Genomic DNA, 25,992 nt, shown 5'->3' with positions numbered 1-25,992 from the left:
GTAACTTCCAAAACATCCCCCCCTGTGTTGGAAACAAGTCAGTTATGTAGTTAGTTACTGTTAAATTGCCTCGCCGTATCTGATTCCAATATCTTCAGTAACTATGAGTAGTTTGAGGGGAATTATGCTCGCATGCTCTACCAAGACCTTGAAGATAATAATAACACAAAACGTAAGTTGCTATGTGCGGCTGATCGCAGACTCCATTAGAAATGGAATTTGCCATCCACTTACTGTTAGCTAGCTTGTTCCATAAGTGAGCAGTGTAATGTTGGTAATCTAGCTTTGTTACATTACTGTGTATACTGAAGCTAGATTCCTCCTTTTCAGGCACATGTCATTGATTTTAAGAGGAGTCTCTTTCTACCGCGGTTGCCGCTCTTTAAACATGCAGGTGGTAAGTGTCAAAAAAGGTTGAGTAAATAACAGGTAGCCTATCGCTTCATATACATGTAAATAGATTGTTCTTAATGATCTGTCAGTCATTTTCCTGATCTACACATTTTCAGGCAAGTACATCAACTTGGGTCGACAGTCAAGCTCCACAGCTGCCAGTGCAGAGAAAGGAGAGGACTCTTTTCTCAAATGGTTTCTGCTTCTGATCCCAGTCACCACATTTGGCCTTGGGTCATGGCAGGTTAGATTCTTAGATACAACAGAACATCTCAGTTGTACACATAGGCCTATGTGTTATTTCAAGGTGAACCTTGTTGCACTGAAAGGATAAGGAAATGTGATTCACTTCCTCTATCAAGGTGAAACGTCGTCAATGGAAAATGAAATTGATTGCAGATCTCCAAAGTCTTACCTCTGCTGAGCCCATACCACTTCCTATTGAGTAAGTGCTCAGAAACCCACACACTCTTGTCAGTCAGACATTATATATCAAACAAAAATATTGCTTTCCCAAGGATGCGCTGGATGTGTTTCTTATGTCCTTGTTCTGTGTGTCTTTGCCTTCAAGTCCTCTTGAGCTGAACCACCTGGAGTATAGGCGAGTCAGGGTGCGTGGACACTTTGACCACTCCCAGGAGAGGTACATTCTACCTCGCTCACCAGTTGACCCAGAAAAAGAGGCAAGGGAGGCAGGCAGACTGTCGTCCAGTGGGGAAACCGGCGCAAATGTCATCACCCCATTCTACTGCACTGACTTAGGGTAGGATGGAACCAATTCTTTACTGTACTTAACTACACTAAACATACACAACACGATCATGAACCATATTTGGTATGTGCACATAATCATCATCATCTTGTGTATGCGCATAATATTCATTAATGCTTTCCTTCACAAATGTTCATCTGCTAATACTCAAAATGTTATCCTATATAGGATCACTATCCTTGTAAACAGAGGATATGTTCCCAGAAATAAAATAAGGCCAGAGACGAGGATGAAGGGACAGGTAAAAAAAACGACCCTCTAATTCCATAATTCAGAACTCACTATTTTCATTATCTGGTTTCTTATCTGATCTTCATACTGTGTGTTATGGACGACGATGTTGTTGTGTTGTCCTGCAGGTGGAGGATGAGGTGGACGTGGTGGGGGTCGTGAGACTGACTGAGATCCGCAAACCTTTTGTGCCACAAAATGACGTGGAGAGAAACCACTGGCACTACCGTGACCTAGAGGCCATGGCCCGTGTATCTGGGGCTGAGCCCATCTTCATCGACGCTGACCTGGGTAGAGCTCCTAATGATCACCAATGCACTTTGATAGCATATTAGTGATAGTGATACTGATCATAGTTCAATGATATATCAGCAAGTAAAGTGTGTGACTGACTTGCTGTGTGATTTACATTGACTCCCGCCAGAGGCGGGTGACGGGCTACTACTCAGGCTAGGAATAAAGATATATACAGCAGTGTCCAAATGTGCTGTTTAGCCTGATTGTGTGAGTAGTTTTGCTGTCCTGAGGATGAAGTCAATGCTTAAGTTAATGTTCCCTTTCAGCCAGCACAATTCCAGGTGGACCAATAGGAGGACAGACCCGAGTCACCCTCCGGAACGAACACATGCAATACATTACGACATGGTATGTGTGGAATTTTCCAATGATTCCAATTATTTTCCAATGGGATTTCATACATTATTATGAAAACATTACTGCCTGTTTTCTTTCTCATGGATTGTGCTCCTCAGCCTTAATTGATTTAAATGAATAGCAACTACACTAATAAATATGCTTTTTTCCTTTCCTATAGGTATGGCCTCTGTGCAGCCACCTCCTACATGTGGTATGCCAAGTTCATCAAAAGGATTAAGTTATAAGATGTTCATTAAGTTACCAACGGCCTTATGAGACAAAGGGGGCTTGGAACCACCCTTTTTAATGTGTAAATAGTGGGGTTCAATTGTTGTATATACTGTACTGACCATGTATAAACAAAGAAAACCACAAAATATAGTTTCTTCATTCATTACATAATGCATTATGATTAATCAGTCTGAAACAAGACTTGCAAATGGATGAAATGTAACATTTGTATTAAGCAGAAGTACTGTACATAACACCAACATAACACAGTACTGTACATAACACCAACATAACACAGTACTGTACATAACACCAAGGCTTCAAGTGTTGTTCAGTTGCTGATCCAAGTAGCACCGTGCTCCTCTGGGAGCCATCTGAAGAGTTGTTTCCCTATCTTCCACTGCAGTGTCACTAATGTCAGACATATGGCTGACCAATTGAAGACCTGTGTTAGTGTATGATTTATCCAGCCAATAATAGGAGACTTGAGTTTCATAGTTGTATATCACTGAACACTTCTTTTATTCACATTTAGCCTCTAACATTCTAGGCCAGGGGTATTCAATACAAATTCTAAACTACATTTTTAGAGACAATTTCCTCAAGCAAAGGTCCGGAACATCATAAAGTCTAGATTGCGTTATGATTCCGTGATATATATATAAACTCCTCAAAAAACGTGTTTTGGTCGATTATTCCTCCCCTTTAATAATACCAATTGGTATTGTATTTTATATCGTTGGAAAGCCTGATTAGTCACAACGAGCCACTACACACACGTTTATCTGTGTTACTCATTCCACAAATGCATGATCCTCGTTGTAAAGGTAACTAATCAGGCTTTCCAACAATGGCAACTCTACATTGTGATTTACAAGAGATATTAACTAATATTAAGTAACATTATTACTTGGTTACATTTTGCAATTGATCCGCAGTATCCGTGCCGAACCATGGAGGGTGATCGTTACACCCCTAGTAGGGGTAGGACCCGTATCTGCGGTCCTGTGTGACGCTCCAGTGGCATGGCTTGTAACCGCAGCTTCGCCCGTGGCGTGGACTTTTATTGACTTGCTGCAGGCTTTGCATAGGGCCATATGTAAATCTTTAAGAACCCATTCTTTGTAGATCTCTGAGCAACACATCCTGAAATTTCCATTTGCCAAACACATCTTAAGGTTGATTAATCAGCTGTGCACTGTGTGTTCCAACAGTTTACCGCACAGCTAATTAATCAATTAAACCAATAGAGTGAAACAGGATATGTTCATGCAAGGTGCCTTTCAGGAAGTAGTGGAGATCGTGCACCTAGCCTATTAGCTAGTTACAGCTGTTTGCTGCCGTTTAACCTGCAACTTCACTGGAACTTTCTTGAGGCAAGTGGCGTGACTCAGCTGGTGGGAGACATGCAGACAGCATAACGTAGCCGTCTCAAATTCACAAACATTCAAGGATTTCAAGGACCCGTGGGAACCCTGCTATAGGTCACAATATCAGGATTTCCCGATTTATCAAATTCATCAAATGACAAATCCAGGCATGTTTGAGGGTACATTTATTTTTTTTACATGAAACTGGGTGGTGTTCAACCAAGCTTGGTGGCCAGCTCCTTGGCCTTGGCCTTCTCAAGCTTTGTGATGCGGGCTGTGGACTTGGGGCCCATGATACCACCTCCCCAGTGACGACGGATCTGGAAGACAAAGTCAGGAGTCAGTACAGTGGAAAATGGGACATTAGGAGAAGTCCGCTTGTGGAGTGAGGGGGACTTGAGTGCAAACAGGACAACTGAACGACAGACGGTGAAAAGCAGCTCTCCAGACGACGACGACCACTACCACGACTAACAACCAAAGCTGGGAACTCACCTCCTCGTATCTGTCGTTGTAGTTGGTCTTGATGGCTTCCACCAGCTTGGCAAGTGCACCTTTGTCCTCACTGAAAAAGGACAAATATGGTCAGTCCATTATCACCAACGTAGGGGTAGTGGTGGTCTAGTGGATAGTGAGTTGGACTTCAAATCCCGCCTGAAGCCACACCACTACTAGTGTGCCCTTGGGTAAGGCACTTAGCCCTCAGTTACTCCAGGGGGAATGTCCCTGTAATTCGTAATTGTAAGTCGCTTTGGATAAAAGCGTCTGCTAAATGGCAAAATTAATTAATTAATTAACTTGGCACCGACACATCCCTGATTTACACTCAAACCTTTGGCTCAGGGTTAAAAAGCTCATGGAACCACATGGTTGTTCAGTTGAAGAAATTCAAACATCATTGCCAGAGGGTTGAGTTAGCTTCTAGTTTCTACAGGTATTAATAAATGTAACTGTTGACATGCAACTTTACCATTCTACCCAGACTGTTCCTACACCATGGCTGTGGTCCAAAAATGCATTCTTGCGCACTATCTAGCGCTTATACTGTACTTGGTGCACACTCTAGACTGAGTGCAAGAAGGCATTTTGGAACACAGCCCATGTTTCCTCTTCAGGGATTGCTGTGTGTACGTACGGGTTTGTCTGTGTGATGGCAACTGAAGTGCAGGTCTTTCTGTGCACCAGTCTGCCCAGCCTGGCCTTGCCCTTCACGATGCAGTAAGGGACACCCATCTTACGGCACAAAGCCGGCAGGAAGACCACCAGCTACAGGGGGTGGGGGGGGAAATGACAGGAAGAATCAATACTTGTTTTTGGGATATAAATGTCATATTGGTTGTGCTTGATCTTATTTCAAATACATAAAATGGCTGTGGTCTCTGCTCAGCATTAAAAAGCTCGTGTTTTCATCCACACAGTTGATTCAGGTGAAGAAATTCAAACATCATTGCAATTGACCTCATATTTGCCCATTAATAGACGTTCTGACACTTGACATGATTCAGACATAGTTCAGGTTCATTAAGGGGAGTTGACATCACAGGTAGTATTCAGGAATTTGCTAGTCTTTAGACTTACCTCGATGGGGTCCACATCATGAGCGATGATCACCAGTTGGGCCTTCTTGCTCTCCACCAGAGTGGTGACTGTGTTCACACCTTTAGGAAAACACCACGGCTCCCATTACAATTGGCCAACTCTTCCATGGTACTCCTAACAATGCCCATGGCTGATGCTCAGGGTTAAAAAGCTCAAAAACTACATGATTTGTTTCAGGTGAAGAAATTCAAACATCATTGCACCAGGGCCAAAAATGTCTTGCCATCAAATGTATACTTAATCCAAACAGGCCACAAGTTTCCCAGCATGCCTCACCTGCACGGAGGACAGGTGGCCTCTTGGTTGGGGTGTCTCCCTTCCCAGCAGCCTTCAGCTCAGCACGGGCCAGCAGTCTCTGCTTCTTCTCCTGCTTAGTCTCGGGCCTGTACTTGTGAGCCAGCTTGAACAGCTGCGTGGCTACAAGGGGAATATAAAGTATTATAATACAATCATGTTTGAAAGATACACATTTCAACATTGGACAGCACTGAAGTGGACTAGACTGATTGCAAGTTAAAAAGACAGCTTGTAAGTCTTTGGGCAGGGTGCATCAGTGATCTTGGTGGGAGTCAGCATTAAACTTCAGTTAGCAAATATTCTTTCACATCATCTGCAGAGCCCATAAACTAACCTTGCAATAGTCTATATGCACACTCTCACCGATGTGGGTCAATTTATCCAGGAATCTTGCGCTACCGCAGCAAGTAAAAAGGAAAAGGGCTTTAAACTATATGTTTCAAGCTACATCGGAAATAAAGTACATGGCAGAGTCAGAATGCGGAAGAGAGTGTGCATATAGCCTATTGTGAAGAATAGTCAAAAATATCGACAAACCAACTACAAACCCAAAGTCTCCCTGGCTTACCGGTCTGCCGGTCCAGTGCCTGTGTGAACTGGTTGATTGCTGGGGGAACCTTCAGACGCTTGTACAGGATGGAGCGCTGCCTCTGCAGGCGGATGTAACGTGGCCATTTCACAAAGCGCGTCAGATCACGCTTGGGCTGGATGTCTTGACCTGTAACAGACCATGGGATGGTTCAGTACCCCAAGTCAATTCAGTGTGAACAGAAGGCACTGAAGAATAGACAGGAACCCTGTAATCACAGGAAGTGCATCAGCGATCTTGGTGGAGTTGTCTGCATCGTTGTTAAGATAGCAAATATTCGTTTACATCCTCTGCACAAACTTATGGAGGAAGATGTGAAACCCATTCTCTTGGGAATCAAACAAACATCCCCATAGCCGTCACATTAGCAGCTGAGCCACTTTGGGCTACTCACCAATGCCGTAGTTCTTGGGCCTCTTCTCGAAGAGAGGGTTGACCACTTTCTTGGCCTCATGTTTCTTGGCCACTGAAGGGGCAGGTGCCACCTTCTTCCCCTTAGCCTTCTTTCCTTTAGGCTGTCATGGAAAGTCACATTAATATTCAGGTTAGTAGCTGGGGACTAAGACATCAGCAGGTGATCAAAACGGTATTATGGCTTTAGCTCAGGGTTAAAAAGCTCGTATACAGAATCCACATGGAAGATTCAGGTGAATAAATGTAAATCATCATTGCGAAAGCCAGGGGTTCAACTTCAATTAGATCAATACTAGAAGATGCTTGTTAGCATTCTTGCTATGAAACACTACGGTAAATCTGATCAGCTAGCTACAAGACTACCAACTTGTCTAATTCGCTGTCAAACAGGCATGCAAACCCTAACGAACATTGCGCTTATAATCTTCTACTACTTTTCAGTGGTAGCCACTAGCCAACATGGTTGGGCGCCAGCATAGTGGACTCAGACAAGTTCGGGCCTTCGAAGCTAACGTTAGCTAGCAAGCTAGACTTGTCTACCAGCGGAACAACCTACACCCTAACGATTTTCTAAACTCGAAAACTTCGAAATACACAAGTGACTTACATTAGCACACACTGCATTTCAGCAGCACACATTCCAAAAAACTACGAATACATGTTACTAAAGTAAACACGCTGCAGACGGGAGTGCTCCCGTGTGGACATCTACCACCGGCAATATCACTGCCTTTTCATAGGAAATCTCAGATAAAACACCAAAACATATCCAGGCCATAATAACTTAATCTAGATAGTTTGGTTATGTACGACTAATTGAAATAGTTGGTGTCATGCAACATTGCTTTAAAAAGAAGATGCTGAAGGATGAAATCAACAAGATTTCTTCCCCCAGCTGAAGTATCTACCACTCACCATGTTGGATCAGACAGAAAGGCAGAACCATGGATTGTGGGTAATTTAAGCACCGCGATACTATTCTCATGTGACGTCATTAACAAGCGACAGTAGTCGTCGTTATTTCGTTTTTCCCTAAGTATTACGAACACAATGCATTAGAAGGTGAGTGCGATATTATAATTAATATAAAACAATTGTGCGCATATATGTATGCATGTAAGAACAATACATTTCGCTTTCTATGATACGTTTGCTTGATTTCATTCATTTGTCCAATCTAGCAAGACAGACTGATGATCATAAAAGAGGATGTTGGTAGCTAGTATTAGTTGGTAGTATTAGTGGCATTCTGATTTATTTTGATCTGTGTTGGCTTTAGGTTTTTCCATTATCTGAACGCGATGGCCACTCAAAGAGTGCTCCCTCAAAGCAAAGAGACACTTCTTCAGAACTATAACAAAAGACTAAAGGATGATATCAGGTCCATTCTTGACAACTTCACAGAAATAATAAAAACTGCAAAGGTAATGTGTGTGTGTGTGTGTGTGTGTGTGTGTGTGTGTGTGTGTGTGTGTGTGTGTGTGTGTGTGTGTGTGTGTGTGTGTGTGTGTGTGTGTATGCACCTTTGATATAAGCCTAGAGGAAGCCTTCATGACTAAGGTCATGAAATACCAGTAGCTTGTAGACACCATCTCAGAGCTAGGCTATAGGTGTACGCTATTAGTCTTTATATTTGGCAGTCTTGGACATGTGCACAGATTGGTTGTCAGAGGACTACGTCTACTGGGAATGTCCAAGGGAGAAGCAAAAAGGCTCAGCAAGTATTGCTCTGTCTCTGCGATTATTGGCAGCCGCCAAATATGGCGGAGACGGTGTTACTTGTACCCGTGAGTCTTGTCCTGTTGTATGTGAAAGACATTGTCCATGTCTGTTTGTGAATGCATCCCATCTGTGCCTTCAGTATTTGTGTCCTTGTATACTTGTTTCTATGTGGACAGAAATAAATGATTAAAATGTGTGTGTGTGTGTGTGTGTGTGTGTGTGTGTGTGTGTGTGTGTGTGTGTGTGTGTGTGTGTGTGCGTGCGTGTTTGTTTATTCTTGAGTTCTCTCCTTGTGAAAGGAGACAGATAACTTAACCAGCCATTGGTAAATGAGATTCCAAACAGCAGCTGTGATGTTTTCCTCTAGGTCGAGGAAGAGACACAGGTGTCTCGTGCTACACAAGCAGAGCAAGACCACTACGAGATGCATGTCAGAGCAGCCAACATCGTAAGTGCCAGTCTTGTGAGAGGGCTTACATGTACCCTAGGATGTGCATTCATGTTACTTACTTTATATAGTTCAATTCAAATACATGAAATGCACTCTCTTATAATGCGTGCTTTGCGTTTGCTGTTGTGGTAAAGGTGCGCGCTGGTGAGTCCCTGATGAAGCTGGTGTCTGACCTGAAGCAGTTCCTGATCCTGAACGACTTCCCCTCAGTGAACGAGGCCATCAGCCTGCAGAACCAGCAGCTGCGCTCGCTGCAGGAGGAGTGCGACAAGAAGCTCACGTCCCTCCGGGACGAGATCGCTATCGACCTGTACGAGCTAGAGGAAGAATATTACTCCTCCAGGTACAAGTAGGCTCATACAGCCCCCCTAGTCCCACCCCTCGCCCCATGTCCCCCCCCCCCTCACCATCCCCTTTACCACTGTGCCTTATTACCCCCCCCCCCCCCCCCCATCTCATTACAGGTTTGATCGCCTTCATTTCTATATCATCACACAAACATCATTTTCAACTGCAAACAAAATGTGGATGATGTAGGTTCATTGTATATACTGTTCACTTGTGATGTAGTGCCTTGTTTTTCTGTATCTGGTTGCTATATTCCTCCTCATTCATGTCCTTGTAATCATGTCATAATTGAAGTGATGAATGAGTCCATGAACACTTACATGTATCATAATGAACATATATTTTTGTTCAAATGCAGGCCATGTTGTAGAATATGGCATTGATATAATGCTGTTGGTTAAAATTGTGTGACATCACATTTCAATCAGCAAGAGAAACAAACCAAAGTAATAAATGACCATGTGTATTCTGCAGTATCAGAACATACACTTACTGTTCATGAAGTGAATAGTCTTCAGAGTTCCATGGCTTGAATCCAGGTATCACACTCAGCATTAGAAACATGTTGGTGTGTGTTCCAGGCTCCGTCAGTAATGATAAATACATGGTATTTGTTTTTCTTCTGGCAGTTTTGCAACACAAGGCTTTGGAAGGAAAGGGAAAAGACTAGAGTATGCTGGCATTATGTGCTTTAGAAAGAAAGAAATGTTAAACATAATGACAACCTATATGAATAATTGTATAATCATATCAAGAACATAATTTCTATATCATAAATCATAAACTTGTTTTAGATTCTTTCCTATATTGATTATGAATTGTGGATGTAGATTATAGATTGATTAATAGTTTTATAATAATTCCAGACATTTTAATATTTTGGTGTTATTTATGTTCTAAAGAATGATTTTTGACAATCTTCATAAGTGAAATTGAATGATGGTTCCTGGAACGTTGCCTTCTGTAAACGGAATCCAGTGTTGTTGTTTTTTTTAACAGATTCCGTCCCTAGTGTACAAGTGACCCAAGCCCTAACCGTGCAAAGTATCAAGCAAGCACTGTTGCACACATTTACTATGGCCATATGTATTCAGTCTGTGTCAGCTATCTGCATAGACCCGCTCTCTCTATTTTCTAAACATTGAAAAAAATAAAGTAGAGGCTACAAAACAATGTAGTTCTTTGTCTAATTTGTTTTGCTGTGAGAGATCTTGAGAGGTGAATGCTGCTTTCGGTATGCTAGGTAGGGGGCCACTCTTTTCTGCCTGTGTATGCGCTCCCTCTATTTTCCTGCATCTTGACTTACTGCACAGTTTACTGTGATGAGGCTCTATCCTGAAATGCATAATCTAAAAAGAGATTTATTGCATTCAAGAGCCCTTAATGATGATGCTATTGTGTATCTAACAGTCAGTTAGATTTCTCAGATGAATTATTCAACAAAAAGAAGCAGCTTTGGATGTGTTTCTCGACAACCGTACTGAAGTAATCGGAGGAAGAAAAAAAAACCTGCCAGTTAAGTTACATAGTGTAGCCTTGCAATAGCTAACAGTCCTCTGTGATCCTTGAGCGTACGCCTGCCCTTCTCTCTGCAGTTTCCTGCTTTTTATGAGTCTGTTTTTCATGTTTGTCTCACTGTGTCCATTCTGTTTATGTATGTGTATGTGTGTGTGTATATATGTGTCTGCGCCAAATGTGAGTCGGGGACACACACCTGCCCCCTTCTCTGTGCTGATTCTATGCCCCCCTATGGTTTTTGTTCTGGAAAGCTACAGTCAGTGGGACAGTACCGACCTGCCCCTGTGTGAGGCCTACCGGCGCCTGGACAGCTGGGCCTCCCCGGGCACAGCCTCCAGGTCAGCCCAGGGGGGGGCGGAGGACACAGATGGACCTGCTTCACACCAGACCACACCCAAGCACCACCTCAACGGACATGGGATGAACTTGGCAGAGAAACCCTAGAACATGCAGGAGCAGACCCGATATGGAAGGCACGTCGAAGCAGACCTCTATTCTTCACTCTGTGTGTCTGAGTCTTACAGTGGTGCATAGTTTAGTGAGTGTTTCATAGCCTTATCTACGTTACCCAAGTCTTCCATCGTCAGCATGTCTGTGTGCTGGACGTGGGGCCAAACAAAACAGGGTAGGACCTGTGACATCTCTCCAGTCTAGAGGATTTGTCCTGTTAGATACTGCAAGGGAATAGCATCAAGGATGACCTTCACTAGTATAGTCAGGATAAGTGGACTTTACAGTTAGGCTACACTCAAATAAGAAAAAACATATCATATTTTATAGTCATTTAATCTCTGCTTACTTGACCTTCATGTGCTATATAATAATCGATTGCAACAGAAATGGAAAAGTGCATTTGGACAAGACCAGGGGAGCCACCCCTCCTAAATTTCGTTGTTTGGTACCTGTACTGTAGCAATGACAAATAAAGTCCATTCCATTCCAAGATAGACATTTGAAATAATTCATAAAACATGTTTGAAGACTAAGCTGACATAAACAACTTCAGAAATCAAGATCAGACAAGACTTTTAATATTGTTCTCCATTTCAGTCTCTAGTGTCACCATTTGTACAGTGTTGATTCAACTTGGTGAAAAACATTAGGGATATGTTCCTAGATATAATTTCCTATATGTTAAAACAAAAAAACTACAATTTCTTGGATTTTGGATTACTTTTGTAAAACTTTGTATGTGTAATGTTACATAACAGTTTATAAGCTTTTTTTAATTCCATGAAGGATTAACAACTCAATAAAATACCCTCAAACTCAAGATCTTGTGACTCATCTTTACAAAATCTGCAATATTCCTGGTACAATAAAATAAAAACATGGGAAATGTATAGTCGATACCTTACGACAGGCTTATGACATTCTACACATTCTAGCAGTAATCTTAAAAGACGAATAAATACATCAAACGTACTTCAGAAAACATAACAAATGAATTTAAGGAGGAATACAAAGGAGAAGGAGCTATGATACGATAGATCAACAGAGTGGACAGTAATTTCCCTCAAATTACATCCAATCAGTCAGTATCTGCGGTTCATCTTCTTGAACTTCTCATAATGGTAGTCATCAGTAGCCTTCTCGTTGTTTGGCCGTTTGCGATGGTTGGGTGGCGACGGGGCTGTGGAAGATAAAGAGACCAGATCCACAGTTAGCTTCTCCAATCACTCAACACCAAGGGGAGGATTCACTGAAGGTATAGGACCATGTGCCATAGGGGTGTACACTATAGGTGTGTGTAGGGATGGGAATTGATAAGATGTTATTGATACCGATTCCATTGTCAATCCTTTAAATTCATAATAGCCTATATATTATATGACTACTTGCACACTACCTGATTACTGGAACACTACCTGACTACTTGTACTGTATCATATTTGCATTTCATCTTATTGTACTTTGCATAGCATTTTATTGATAGTATTAATTCCAATAAAGTACAACTGGTTCTGCTGTACCATCACTTTTTCACTTTATTATTTTATTATTACTCACTTTGTGATTTTGTATCTTGCTGCAGTGGCAATGTTGAAGACTTGTGTACAATTACAATTACATTGGATGTAATAAAATACATTCTGATTTGTATACAAGTGTCTTGGTCAATGTCTTGTCTGACAAACTGAAAACCGTTTTCCATTTTTAAAATGTGTGTAAATAGCAGGCGTGTAAATAGCAGGCGTGTTAATATCAGACGTGTTAATAGCAGGCGTGTTAATAGCAGGCATGTAAATAGCAGACGTGTTAATAGCAGACGTGTTAATAGCAGGCGTGTTAATAGCAGGCGTGTTAATAGCAGACGTGTTAATAGCAGGCGTGTAAATAGCAGGCGTGTTAATAGCAGACGTGTTAATAGCAGGCGTGTTAATAGCAGGCGTGTTAATAGCAGACGTGTTAATAGCAGGCGTGTAAATAGCAGGCGTGTAAATAGCAGGCGTGTAAATATCAGACGTGTAAATAGCAGGCGTGTTAATAGCAGGCGTGTTACCCTGTGACAAAAGGCGTTTGACACAGGGTGACAGTCCCTGTTCCTCTGCCCCGGCGTCAGTCCAATGGAATCGTCAAGCACAGCCTTCCCCATAGAAATACATCGGTGCGCGATTAACATTTCAGAGATGTACAATCATGTTTATTTAGAAATAAATTGTTTGGCCCCGCGGTGGTGTAGCGGTCTACGCACTGGCCACTAGTGCATGCTGCCCACCGGGGCCGGGGTTCGTATCCCGGCTCGCCAGATCCAGATATGGCCGAGGCACACGGGAAGCGGCATATTGGCCGGCCGCTTCCGAGGGCGGTATAGGAGTATTTCTGGACTAGGATCCGTCGCGCAACACCGCCCCCTGGGCGCCGGAATAACGGTACTGGGCTCGAGGAGCCAGTCAGCCTAGTCTGCCTGGCGGCCTCTTCTGGGACTGCCGGCCACGGGGTCGTGCGGCGGATCCTATGCAATAGGCAGGGGATAATTGGATGCTAAATTGGGTTAAATTGGCTACCAAATTGGGTGAAAAAGGGATAAAATCTGGAGAAAAAAAAAAATAAAAAAATGTTTGACAGCGGATGATGGTAGACATATTTAATGTTAAGTTATCTATCTAAAGTTATCTATCCACAGGCTGATATGTGCATGATAGGCGCGAATTCCCCCCCCCCTTGGTGGTATATGACGCTATAGTTGTATTGCGGCACTTATTATACCAAAACAACTCGCAATCTAATCCGAGCAGTTGTTATTATGTAATATTATCGATGGATGTGCCATTTTTGATGGAGGGCAGTGAGCGGGAGACTCATCAAGGACATGTAGTTATTAGTTAATTAATGCAGTGGACAGCGGCTGTTTCTCCAGCGTTCCTGTCACATCGGATTTCGGAACGTCATAAAAATAACTCATGCATAAGTCATGCATTTTTCCATGTTTCCCATTGATGGCATATGACGCCGTAAATGTAACTTAAGTTCAGCCGCGAAGTTGTTGCACTGTTGTCCTAAATCAGTGCAGACTGGCAGGGTAGGAGCACAGGTTTCATACAGGTTAGAGTGCCGTTATTCTGTCATGGTCTGATAATGAAGCATTGTTCTTTTTTATTTGATGACTTGTTTGATCGTTTGATAGCGTAAAAGTGAAGTTGTGAATGAATCGTGAGTGTCAATGCTTTTCTACGATACTACTGATGACGTATCAGTCTTGAAGGGTCGTCCCATTTCATAGGGGTAGATTTCAACCCCGACGGCTTGTGGCTCTGTTCGAAGGCCTTGGCTCGAAATCGAGTGGCACTCGAAAACGAGCCATAGGGGTAGAAAAGGGAATCGGGATTGGGCCTTAATAGCAGACGTGTTAATAGCAGGCGTGTTAATAGCAGACGTGTTAATAGCAGGTGTGTAAATAGCAGACGTGCGCCACAAATCTTAGCCTCTGCTGCTGTCATCGCTGCCGTGCCCAGCGACGCTGCCCACAAAGAAGCCGATGTTGTGTCTGAAGATGTGTTAACATAACGCTGGTGTTTCCACCCTTACTTGAAATTATAATTAAAAGTAAATAAAAAGTAGTTACAAGTACTAGTCTCTTTCTCTCTCTCTCTACAACAACATATAATAACAACAAATATTAAAACGAATAACATTTCCGTGGAAACGCTCATGCTCTGAATGATTTGTCTACTACTCTTTCTCTCGTTCTCTCTCTCACTCACACACACACACACACACACACACACACACACACACACACACACACAGACACACCCGGTCTCTTTGCTTCTCTCTGTGTGCAACTGTGTTCTGGTTATAACCGTTGGATGACAGCAGAGACTGAACCCAGAACAATTCATAATGAAGTGAAATGAAACATTATATTATTGATGGCGATTATCAAAGGCAAACTCAATGTCCAAAGATAGGGCTGACTGTAGCAGCTCCGCAGGAGACACGCAAGAGCCGGCTGGCCACATGTCGAAGTGTTCTTGGGCAAGACACGGAACCACAAATTGCTCCCAATGAGCGGGCTGGCGCCTTGCATGGTAGCTTGTCGCCATTGGTGTGTGAATGGGTGAATGAGAGGCCATTGTAAAGCGCTTTGGAAATAAGTCCATTTACACACATATCATGGATATCATGTCCTCTGTATACGGCTCAGTAGGTCTTGTGATTAACACTAAAAAAACAGAAGTCATCATTCAAGAGAGGTCTCCATCCACTGTCCTTCCAGTATTCACCATCGACGGTACTCCCCTCAAGGTTGTCCAGCAGTGTTGTTACTGTGGCAGCATATTAACACCCACATGTCTAATCCATGACGACATCCAGGCCCGCATCAACCTAGCCTCCTCTGCCTTTGGTAGGCTGCGCCTATGAAAACAATGTCTTTGAAAACAATCATCTAAGAACATCAAATGAGTCGCAGTCTACAGGGCAGTGTGTGTCAACACTGCTTTATGGTTCAGAAGCCTGGACAGCCTATCGGCGTCATATCAGACACCTTGATGCGTTTAACACCAGATGCCTCCAACGCATCCTCTGCATCACCTGGCAGGACTGTGTTCATACTGATATCCTCCAGCGCACTAGCACAGAGGCAACTCCAGTGGGTCGGCCATATCATCCGGATGCCTGCCTGCTGTTTGCCCCATCAGGTGCTTTATGGACAGCTCCTGACAGCCAACAGAAAGGCTGGTGGTCAGAAGCTGCGATATAAATATCAGCTGAAAGTGACACTGAAGAGGTGCAACATTGACCCCAATGACCTTGAATCAGCTGCAGCAAACCGTCCACTCTGGCGCTCCTTGTGCCACACTGGGGGTCACACACCTTGAGGAGCATTGCACCCAACAACAGATGGTACGGTACCAGAGAAGACACCGTCCTGCTGATCCAGCACCACCTCAGCCTCCTGAGCCAGGTCTCACATGTCCCAACCGTGGCAGGATATGTGCTTCTCGAATCAGGATATGTGCTTCTAGAACCAGGATATGTGATTCTAGAATCAGGATGTGATTCTAGAATCAGGATATGTGATTTTAGAATCAGGATATGTGCTTCTAGAATCTGGCTTCATAGTCATCTGCAGTGGCATCGTCGCCAGCAACGATAGCCACTGACAAACATATTCATCACAACACAAGGAAGCTGCGTCATCTTCGCTAGCGACGGACTACCATAAGCAAGCAAGCAAGTGTATCCTTGGGTCAAATGATGCCATGTAGTTGACACTAGTGCAGAGTAGCTCCAGTGATGTGATTGTGTTCTCTTACCCTCTGGTCCTGGTTTCTCGGTATCGCCCACACGGAGCGGCCTGGCCTTAGGCTCCTCTTTGTTGTGTCTGTTGAGATGTCTCTGTGGAGCGTTCACATCCTCACGATAGACTGAAAGAAGAGAGATCCACAGTTATTAAAGACTTGAACTGTCTAGTTCACTCGTTGACTTAACCACGGCAACAAGGTAACTCACAGCGGTTGTGTTGGACGTAGTTGACGGCGATGTTGGTGGGGACGAAGGAGGTTCCGTTGTCTTTCTTCTTGTTCCTCTGCTCAGCCAGGAGCTTGGCCTTGGCCTCTTCTGTGAAGATGATGTTCTTTATCTTCGCACTAAGAAACAAAAAGACAATTCAGATCATTCTCTATAAAGGAATGTTTTTTTTTCCCTTATCCATGTTCTAATGGATCTAAGGAACCTAGAGAAAGGTCGATAATGAGGTAAACAACCAGAAGACAACGCAATAGACCTATCGCTAAGCCACTCCCCAAAACAGAAATTGTCCAATCATATCACAGCAAAAGTCACTACAAGCAGAAAACTCGGACAAACAACTCGCTAATATCTGATGGTGAAAAGCTTCTAGACTAAATATTCTTGTCATCTTTAATGTATTTTTACTTACTTTTGAAATTTGAACTCCTGCCATTGCAAGTCATTGAATGTCATTCAGTCACGGTCGGTCAGTCAGTCTTTGTCAGTGAAGAATTTGAGCAAGCGTTGTTTGTTTGTCTGTTTTCAAAGGGGGCGTGGCTTAGCAATAGGTCTATTCTAGGTTCAGTCATCTGATTCGTTAGGACAGATATATGGGGACTCCAACCGCTACAGCAGCTCTCAGAGATCCTGTCCACTCACTCAATGCCCAGATCCACCTCAGGGATCCCACTCAGCATCTGGTTGGACAACATCTCCTCAGTCTTCTTTGCAGAGTTGACCCTGATGTTCTCAGGCAGCTCATACAGGAGGTCCTCTGCGTTTTTAACCTTAACCTTCTGTTCCTCTGCTTCAACCAGTCCCTTCTTCTTCTTCAGCTCTGTCTCAATGTACTTCATCCTAGACGAGGAAGTGTCTTGAGTGAGTAGGATTGAAGACAAGCTTCAATTCAATTTCAAGACAAGTCATGTTTACGGAAGTTGGCAGATGTTGGAGTCTACTTACATGTCCGCATCCTCGTCTCTTCTGTTTGTTTCTGCAGAGAAAGAGGTGCCCAGATTGAGGTCTGTTTCATCCTCTGTCCTAAAGGTGGAAAAAATATGTTGTTTACCTTGAGGAACATACATTCATACACAAACATTTACTTACACATTCCTTTGGGGAAAATATAAGCATAAAGCCTTATATGAGCACACAATTATAAGCAAACCCCCCCATAACTGGCACAAATTAAAACTTTACTTACATGTCTCTATTCCTGTCTTTCACTTTCACTTTTTTCATGTCGACAACCCCTCCTGTCTTCAATTTAAAGGGGTCGTCCTGTTTGAGGAATGAACGGAATGTCAGTGTTGATCATCCATATCAAGTTAAGAGCAGGAGAATATCAGTATCACCCTAGTCAACTGTAGCCAAAAACATACCTCTGCGTCTGGGTCCATGGGAAGTTTCTCCCCCACCAACAATGCAGCCACACTGGATAGCACATATGCAAAATATTAACCAATCACATTGTCATGATGCCAGGCTTATTAGGCAGCATTTCTTCAGCCCTTACAATACAGTAACTTACATGCACATAATAATAAATGAACTTTTCCCACCTGACTCCAGTCTGTCTTTTCCGTGAACTCTGGAGTTCTTTAGCTTCGTCCAGTTTCGATCTGAGAAGGGAAAACGAAATGTAACAGATCACCTCGTTATTATTAGTACCCAACAACGTCAACATCATCATGCTGGCTTAGCTAGCTCACTCTGCACGCTTGCTAAACCAGTTCTTGCCAAACGTTACCTAACTGCAGCTGTTATTTCGTCTTCCTCTTCATCAGAGGAACTTTGTCTTCTCCGTCTAAAATTCTTATTCGAAGGCATTATTGTTGAGTTTGAGATCGAAAATGTTGGCTCTGTCTATGCAACGCAACAACGCAGGAGAACACTTCCTGACGACGGACTTCTAGTATTCGTCATTTCCCCAAACAGGAAGTGACGGTGTACTGTGTATGTTTTGCGTTCTTGAAAAAAATGAAATACATTTGAAATACAGTACAGGCCAAAAGTTTGGACACACCTTCTCATTCAATGCGTTTCCTTTATTTTCATGACTATTTGGTAAATTGTAGATTCTCACTGAAGGCATCAAAACGATGAATGAACACATAGGAATTATGTATTTAACAATAAAGTGTGAAATAACTCTAAATATGTCTTATATCTTATATTTTATATTCCTCAAAGTAGCCACCCTTTACTTTTTTGTTGTTAATAACATATATAATAATAATATTAAATATAATATGTGTTAATAATAATATGTTATTATATATAGATTTAATATTATTATTATATATTTTATTAACAACAAAACATTTTTATTTTATTAACAACAAAAAAGCAAAGGGTGGCTACTTTGAGGAATCAAAAATATAAGACATATTTAGAGTTATTTCACACGTTTTTGTTAAGTACATCATTCTACATGTGTTCATTCATAGTTTTGATGCCTTCAGTGAGAATCTACAATGTAAATAGTCATGAAAATAAAGCAAACACATTGAATGAGAAGGTGTGTCCAAACGTTTGGCCTGTAGCCTACTGTATGTGTCTATCACTACTCAGTTGTCTATGTCAGCATGCACTGTTTGACGTTCATATGAAAGTTCAGCCCATGCTACAAAGTCAATAGGTGGGCGCTTCAAATTCAAAATACCAACAACACCAAAACGGTGCCGGTGCCAGGCAGCTCTCAGGGTCGGTCACCAGGACGTCAATATCACCTAGTGGGTAGCTAACCCTATCCAACTAGCCTGGGTTAGTAGTGGGTAGCTAACCCTATCCAACTAGCCTGGGTTAGCTAACCCTATCCAACTAGCCTGGGTTAGTAGTGGGTAGCTAACCCTATCCAACTAGCCTGGGTTAGCTAACCCTATCCAACTAGCCTGGGTTAGTAGTGGGTAGCTAACCCTATCCAACTAGCCTGGGTTAGTAGTGGGTAGCTAACCCTATACAACTAGCCTGGGTTAGTAGTGGGTAGCTAACCCTATACAACTAGCCTGGGTTAGTAGTGGGTAGCTAACCCTATACAACTAGCCTGGGTTAGTAGTGGGTAGCTAACCCTATCCAACTAGCCTGGGTTAGTAGTGGGTAGCTAACCCTATACAACTAGCCTGGGTTAGTAGTGGGTAGCTAACCCTATACAACTAGCCTGGGTTAGCTAACCCTATCCAACTAGCCTGGGTTAGTAGTGGGTAGCTAACCCTATCCAACTAGCCTGGGTTAGTAGTGGGCAGCTAACCCTATCCAACTAGCCTGGGTTAGCTAACCCTATCCAACTAGCCTGGGTTAGTAGTGGGTAGCTAACCCTATCCAACTAGCCTGGGTTAGTAGTGGGCAGCTAACCCTATCCAACTAGCCTGGGTTAGCTAACCTATCCAACTAGCCTGGGTTAGTAGTGGGCAGCTAACCTATCCAACTAGCCTGGGTTAGTAGTGGGCAGCTAACCCTATCCAACTAGCCTGGGTTAGCTAACCTATCCAACTAGCCTGGGTTAGGGTATGTGTGCTCCCAGAGGCTCCCAGCTGACGTGAGCATAACAAGCCTGACGTAAAGCCGTGTGGAGTCGGGGCGGGGGAGCGTTCTGGCATCTCCACTCCAGTAGCGTAGCTTTTTATTGCTAACGTGTTTAGCTACCTATTTATATCACTCATCGGTATTGTAAAAATGAACGTTTCTGGATATCACCGTTACATCACTTCGTGTTGGTAAATAGCCTTCCCTTACTATTGATACATCGCTATTGACATCACCCGTTACTGCTGATGGTCGCAGTAGTAGGAGAAGGGCCTTTAAACTGCAGCAGAGCTGTCATCGCTGTGTCCTGCTGCCACAGTCAGAGAACGCTGCATGGACATGTCATCATTTCGTGTGTCTTGTTAGCTGAAGTCTATTTGTGATTAGTGATGGTGGCTATATGTGATGTGTGGGTTGATGACAGGCACAGAAGCTTACAGCGAACGAAGCAGCACTTTCAAGCCTTGAGTAATTCAGACACTGCTTGTTTTCATGGTAAAAGCACTGTCACAGATCAGTAGGTTTTTATAGGCTAAATCCGGTAGCATTGTAAAAGCCCCCCTGAACACACTGGGGTGTAGAACCATATCATGTTTTGACAGCACATACTCCCTACAACCTGTACTCTTTTTAAATCAGATCTCCAACAGAAGAAATTGAATAAACATGACTGACCAGGTGGACATTTGTCCCCACTTGGATTCCATAGGGGAGGTCACTAAGGAGGAGCTTCTGCAAAAATCAAAGGTGAAAGGATGATAATTCATAGGACTTGCCCAAAGTGAAAGCCACTGAATTTACCACCTGATCCAGGCTACAGGATGTAGCAATAACATTGCCTATAGGCTATGTGGAAGTACACATAGCAATGTTACCAATGTTATGAATGTGATGTTTGAAATTCAAAATCCCATTAAGTGTCACATATATTGAAAGGCATTGTCGTTTGCGTTAGAACAACTCGTGAGCTTAGAATTATAAGGTTCTATCTCCGTTTAGGGTAGTTCAGAGATATTGAGCGTCAAAGTTTTTACATTCCATTATGTTTTGTGAGATGGAACCTTTGTATTTTATGAATTACTAACTCAAAAATGTAAACATTTTAAAAATAACACCACACAGGCATTAATAAACACCTAATGGATCAGCTTATGTAAAAAACTCAATTTTGCCAAAAATGGAGATGGAACCTTATAATTCTAACGTCACAAACTGTGATCTTCTCCTGTCTCTGCCTCAAGGGAACCTGCCAGTCATGTGGAGCCGGAGGTCCCAACTTATGGGCCTGCCTGCAGGTAAATCCAAAATAAGTGCTTTCTGTGTTGCTTCATCTTCACACTGTAGATATAAGACCTTTGTAGTAAGCCTGAAGTTCATAAGTGTCCTGTGTTATAATAGCAAGTATTTAGCATCTGTACTGCATGTAACTGGACTGGATAGTCAAATCTTTTTCAATCTCTCGACTGTTCTGTTTGCGATGTAATAATTACATTTCTCCTGTTCAGAGTGATTGTCCGTATGTTGGGTGTGGAGAATCCTTCTCAGATCACAGCACTCTACACGCGCAGGTAAATCCTTCACAGTAAAAAGAGAATGTCTTTCTCTTTTCAATCATTTTGTTTCTGTGTCTTACTGTCATTCTCCTTGGTCGAATATTGAATATTTTCAGTCATGCTTTAACAAACGTGTGCGTGTGCGTGTGTGTGTGTGTTTTACCAGGCGAAAAAGCACAACCTGACAGTGAACCTGACCACATTTAGGATCTGGTGTTATGTGTGTGAGAGGGAGGTGTTTCTGGAGCAGAGGCCAGCAGTGCCTGTGTCTGCCAACCCACACCACTGTCCAGGGGTGGAGCAGGTACGACCTAACATCAAGGTCAGCTCCCCTTCATGGCTACTGTAGATGATGTTGATCAATAAACAGTGTTGCAGATGCAGGGGGGTATTCCATCAACGTCGCTAAAGGAAAACCCAGGATTAGTTTATCAAAATAAGCCTAGATTTTCTTTTATTGACGTTGATGGAATACCTCCCTGGTGTCATTGCAGGGGTATTCCACAAGCTTGCACTCATTGTTCTTTGTTGTTTTGTAATGACTCACTTTTCCCAGGATGCAGGGCCTCCAACAGTAAGTCACCCAATGAAGGCGGTCCCCATCGCAGTGGCAGAAGAGGAGGGCTCTGAGTCTGAGGAGGATGAGCTCAAACCCAGAGGTGAAGATGTGACACAACAGCCATCCTGAAACATGCTCAAAATATGATTACAAATAAAATATAAATATGTTTTAGGGCATTTCTGCATTATTGGGATAGAGACAGTAGAGATTGACAGGAATGATGGGTGAGAGAGAGGAGGATAGAGACAGTAGAGATTGACAGGAAGGATGGGTGAGAGAGAGAGGAGGATAGAGACAGTAGAGATTGACAGGAAGGATGGGTGAGAGAGAGGAGGATAGAGACAGTAGAGATTGACAGGAAGGATGGGTGAGAGAGAGGGGGATGATGGTGATGATATGGCATAGACCTTGCCGGGCTACGCCACTTACACACCCCATCTCATGTTTAAGCATCATAGATTTTCTCTCTGTGCTTATGAACGAAATTGTATTTTAGTTCTGCAATCATATCTGTCAGCGTTTGTCAATCGGTGATATCAGCTCATTAGAATCCTTTTTAGAACCTTCTCCTGGGTAACTGTGTGGCAAATCCAGGACGTAATGTCTTATGACAACCTTGTTATGGCTGAGGGGGACCTCCCCACACCCTGGTCATCAGATGGTAGCTTCGGGTGAAGAGAATAGAATTGGTTTGGAGCCAAAGAATAGGCAGAGGCTCTACTCCATTAAAGTGAGGTGACTGTTGATAATGAACTGCCTGTGGCAAATGCCCCAGATATATTTCAAGCTCCAATTGCATGACATTCCAGTGACTTTGTAACGGTCTCTCCCGACTCTCTAAGGCCTCACAGGGATGAAGAATATCGGTAACTCCTGCTACATGAACGCAGCTCTTCAAGCCCTGTCCAACTGGTGAGGTCACCCCCTGTCTCACTTCCTCATTATAGACAGATAGGTGGTGTGTTCTGATGGTCTTGATATTGAACTGTGTGCTTGTGTGCATGCGTGTTTACAGTACGTCACTGCATCACAGAGGAACCCTGTGGGTTGTTTTCAAATGTAATAGATGTGGAACTCTTCCTCTTCTTTGTCCTCTCCAGTCCCCCGCTCACCCAGTTCTTCCTGGACTGCAGCGGACTGGTCCGGACCGATAAGAAGCCTGCACTGTGCAAGAGCTACCAGAAACTCATCTCTGAGCTCTGGCACAAGAAACGGTAAAGTGCCCTAAAAGCAATAACCCTGTGTTTACACCCCTCGAGACTACTTTTTCCTATCTGACCGTACTGCTTAAGCGGGGTACACACATAAGGATTTTCAAAATCTTAACCGAAATCTTATCTGAGACAGACCCCACACATGAAGAAACAAAATCTTGGATTGAACAGCCTTGATCGTGTTGTGTGTGGTGTGCGCCAATTTCCCCATTTCAGCACCCCACAGACATAAAGATTTTCGTTACGACAGACTGCAAACTCTAGAGTCTCGTTCCCCAAGCCAGAAATCTCGCGTGAACCCATCCTTTTAATATTGCCTTTATGGATATTATTTTGTTTGTGGTTTATTTTATTTTATTGACATGCATTAAGTGTTCCTTGATGTTTATTTGAAACATAAATATTGACGGGAGTGGAACTACCTTCTGGGCTTCGTTCCCTCCTTGCACAATCTCTTGTGTGCTAAATATATAAACTAAACTAAATTACAAAATAATTAAATTAAGATTATATAATGATTAAAGCACTTTGAGCCGCAACGTTTGCTGGAAAAGCGCTATACAAATAAAGTTATTATTATTATTATTATTATCTAACGTAGTACCCTGACTGACCTGTACGAGACAACCACAGGGCAAATAAAGTGCCGAATAATGAAAAGAAGAAGTCAGCTCGCTTCTTGATTGGCGAGCAGGGTTGCCAGATGGGAATGACATTTTCCACCCTAACCACAGTCTAAAACCGCAAATTTCACCAAACAATCTGGCAACCCTATGATTTCTGCTCGTAATTATTGAACACATTTCACATTTACGATTGCCGGCCACGCCCATTTTCCGAGCAGGTTGCCGGGAGAGTTGATTGCACAATTGAAGAGAGTTGACTCTTAACACACCTCACACCACAGGATTTTGTTATAGGAAAATGTTAAGATCCATCTGATAATCGGGCGTTTTCTGTCGTTTTCAGACATCCCAAAACCGGCCAAAAAATCCTTATGTGTGTACCCCGCATTAGCCCTCTGGGTCTGAAGCCAGTAATTGAATGAATGAATGAATGAATGGTCTTTATTGTCATTGCTATAGTACAGGTACCAAACAACGAAATTTGGGAGGGGTGGCTCCCCTGGTGCTAGGAAAGAAAAAAAAAACAAGAAGGGAAAGGAGCTGGTTTACATAAATAAAGGCCATGTACACTATCCACTATACTATACTGTACAGATAAGACGACTAGGGTTGTCATATTGCACATAGTGTTATTGCACATTCATTTAAAGTGTCGCAGTTTGCAGGCTTGAAATGTACACATTTGTGCCTCAGCACTACACCTGATTTTTTCAGTCCAGCAGCTGCCATCAATCCGTCCAGACTGTCCAGGGCCCAGAACCTAGGTCTAATTGCAGCGCCACTAACAATTGCAGCCCTTTTTAAAACTTTTTAACACACTTACTTCTTTTTACGAACGCGTCGACTCTCTTAAAGTTAAAGACTATGATTCATGGTCACCTGCCTTACCCCCCCCCTTCTGTGTCCTTACAGCCCCAGTAGGTCTCTCAGGTCCTCTGACTAGGGTTTGTTGTTTGTCCCCCATGCCAGATTAAAAACCGAAAGTGATCTAGCATTCCAAACCGTGGCTCCCAAACTTTGGAATGCTCTTCCCCTCAGATCAGCGGTCTCGGTCAAAGCTTTTTAAAAAACAGCTCAAGACTGTCCTGGGGCCGATTCCTAGAAGCGCGATTAACTCTGATCCAGGATTAAATCAGATCCGGGCGCTAATTTCAGCTTGCGTTCGGTTCCATCAATGTGGCTCAAATAATTCGCTGCTTGGTTGCTATGCAACCAATCCTTCTGAGTAATTCTGGTCACGAGCAGGTTTAGAGGCTGGTTTAGGTAATACGTGTCTCACAGTCGGAAACTATATCCCGAACGACAGTTCCGTCAAGTGTCTTTTAGGAAATATTAGTTCCCACTTTTTACGAGATAGATAGATAGATAGTTTGACTGTGTGATAGATAGATAATTAGATATTTTGAAAGTGTGATCGATCGATAGATAGATAGTTTGATTGTGTTGTAGCGGATAATGATGATGACTATGATGTACATAATTCACCTGTGTGTTTGGTTATGGGGAATTGTGTGCGGGCACTTTAACGCCGGTCACTGGGGTGTGACGTATGGGGGTTACAGGTAACATTTAAGGAAGTGTTGTATGTTGCTAATGGCGCTATGTCATCAGTTAAATAAATGCAGACACGGTCGGCTTTATACTGGCACCAAGTCTCCGTTTCGTTTGTACGCTCCAACTCCTACAGTGGTGACCCTGACGTCGCTTTGGGACGCTTTCCAAGGATTATATTGTTTTTGTTTTTTCAACTATGGATAACGCACCGGCTACGATGAACGCTGTCGCTATGAAGTTGCCAGAGTTCTGGGAGAAACAGCCGAAAGTGTGGTTTGCTCAGACGGAGGCACAGTTCGTGCTTAAAGGAATTACCACGGATATTACGAAGTACTACTATGTCGTCTCTGCTCTCGGGAGCTCTACAGCAGCCAGGGTTGTGAGTATTCTCGAGCAGCCTCCTGAGCACAACAAATATGGAGCATTAAA

General features: G+C 43.0%; 5 protein-coding genes across 10 annotated transcripts in view; 3 read left to right on the top strand and 2 right to left on the bottom strand.

The window, feature by feature from the left end:
* The first annotated feature begins 49 nt into the window (after positions 1 to 49).
* Positions 50 to 2,350, top strand: surf1 (SURF1 cytochrome c oxidase assembly factor). 2 transcript variants are annotated; one of them, XM_080528499.1, is made up of 9 exons: positions 50 to 172; positions 331 to 397; positions 510 to 637; positions 756 to 838; positions 965 to 1,156; positions 1,334 to 1,406; positions 1,525 to 1,687; positions 1,960 to 2,041; positions 2,211 to 2,350. In XM_080528499.1, the coding sequence occupies exons 1-9, from the start codon at positions 104 to 106 to the stop codon at positions 2,275 to 2,277; spliced, it is 924 nt and encodes a 307-aa protein (XP_080384625.1). In that variant the 5' UTR covers positions 50 to 103; the 3' UTR covers positions 2,278 to 2,350. The 2 variants fall into 2 exon arrangements, with proteins under 2 accessions (XP_080384625.1, XP_080384624.1); XM_080528498.1 differs by lacking the exon at positions 2,211 to 2,350 and having other exon boundaries at positions 1,960 to 2,175.
* Positions 2,351 to 3,801: 1,451 nt separating this feature from the next.
* On the bottom strand, positions 3,802 to 7,492 carry rpl7a (ribosomal protein L7a). The gene is made up of 8 exons (XM_080528179.1): positions 7,448 to 7,492; positions 6,513 to 6,633; positions 6,098 to 6,247; positions 5,509 to 5,649; positions 5,212 to 5,291; positions 4,769 to 4,899; positions 4,129 to 4,198; positions 3,802 to 3,953 (listed from the first exon to the last, which is right to left on the bottom strand). The coding sequence occupies exons 1-8, from the start codon at positions 7,448 to 7,450 to the stop codon at positions 3,849 to 3,851; spliced, it is 801 nt and encodes a 266-aa protein (XP_080384305.1). The 5' UTR covers positions 7,451 to 7,492; the 3' UTR covers positions 3,802 to 3,848.
* A 71-nt stretch (positions 7,493 to 7,563) lies between these two features.
* On the top strand, positions 7,564 to 11,045 carry med22 (mediator complex subunit 22). Of its 4 annotated transcripts, none has more exons than XM_080530271.1 (5): positions 7,577 to 7,594; positions 7,812 to 7,956; positions 8,622 to 8,702; positions 8,840 to 9,048; positions 10,823 to 11,045. In XM_080530271.1, the coding sequence occupies exons 2-5, from the start codon at positions 7,834 to 7,836 to the stop codon at positions 11,013 to 11,015; spliced, it is 606 nt and encodes a 201-aa protein (XP_080386397.1). In that variant the 5' UTR covers positions 7,577 to 7,594; positions 7,812 to 7,833; the 3' UTR covers positions 11,016 to 11,045. The 4 variants fall into 4 exon arrangements, with proteins under 4 accessions (XP_080386399.1, XP_080386397.1, XP_080386398.1 ...); XM_080530272.1 differs by lacking the exon at positions 10,823 to 11,045 and adding an exon at positions 9,170 to 10,213; XM_080530273.1 differs by lacking the exon at positions 7,812 to 7,956 and having other exon boundaries at positions 7,564 to 7,594.
* Positions 11,046 to 12,070: 1,025 nt separating this feature from the next.
* cUnh9orf78 (chromosome Un C9orf78 homolog) lies at positions 12,071 to 20,302 on the bottom strand. 2 transcript variants are annotated; one of them, XM_080530270.1, is made up of 9 exons: positions 20,175 to 20,302; positions 18,092 to 18,151; positions 17,912 to 17,963; positions 17,734 to 17,810; positions 17,493 to 17,570; positions 17,190 to 17,387; positions 16,530 to 16,666; positions 16,334 to 16,444; positions 12,071 to 12,204 (listed from the first exon to the last, which is right to left on the bottom strand). In XM_080530270.1, exons 1-9 carry the CDS (start codon positions 20,189 to 20,191, stop codon positions 12,107 to 12,109), a joined length of 828 nt encoding a protein of 275 aa, XP_080386396.1. In that variant the 5' UTR covers positions 20,192 to 20,302; the 3' UTR covers positions 12,071 to 12,106. The 2 variants fall into 2 exon arrangements, with proteins under 2 accessions (XP_080386396.1, XP_080386395.1); XM_080530269.1 differs by lacking the exon at positions 20,175 to 20,302 and adding an exon at positions 18,280 to 18,404.
* usp20 (ubiquitin specific peptidase 20) overlaps positions 20,190 to 25,992 on the top strand; it is a 45,463-nt gene continuing 39,660 nt past the window's right edge. The window contains exons 1-8 of the mRNA XM_080530267.1: positions 20,190 to 20,245; positions 20,694 to 20,801; positions 21,296 to 21,349; positions 21,560 to 21,622; positions 21,774 to 21,911; positions 22,164 to 22,266; positions 23,012 to 23,081; positions 23,270 to 23,383. Of these exons, the coding sequence (XP_080386393.1) occupies positions 20,721 to 20,801; positions 21,296 to 21,349; positions 21,560 to 21,622; positions 21,774 to 21,911; positions 22,164 to 22,266; positions 23,012 to 23,081; positions 23,270 to 23,383 (623 nt within the window). The 5' untranslated portion in view covers positions 20,190 to 20,245; positions 20,694 to 20,720. The remainder of the gene's footprint in view (positions 20,246 to 20,693; positions 20,802 to 21,295; positions 21,350 to 21,559; positions 21,623 to 21,773; positions 21,912 to 22,163; positions 22,267 to 23,011; positions 23,082 to 23,269; positions 23,384 to 25,992) is intronic.

Source organism: Nansenia antarctica (genome assembly GCF_963989245.1).
Source record: "Nansenia antarctica genome assembly, chromosome: 4".
In the NCBI taxonomy this organism is placed as follows: domain Eukaryota; kingdom Metazoa; phylum Chordata; class Actinopteri; order Argentiniformes; family Microstomatidae; genus Nansenia; species Nansenia antarctica.
Note: the sequence above shows the minus strand (reverse complement) of the source record. Positions and strands in the feature narration are given on the sequence as shown.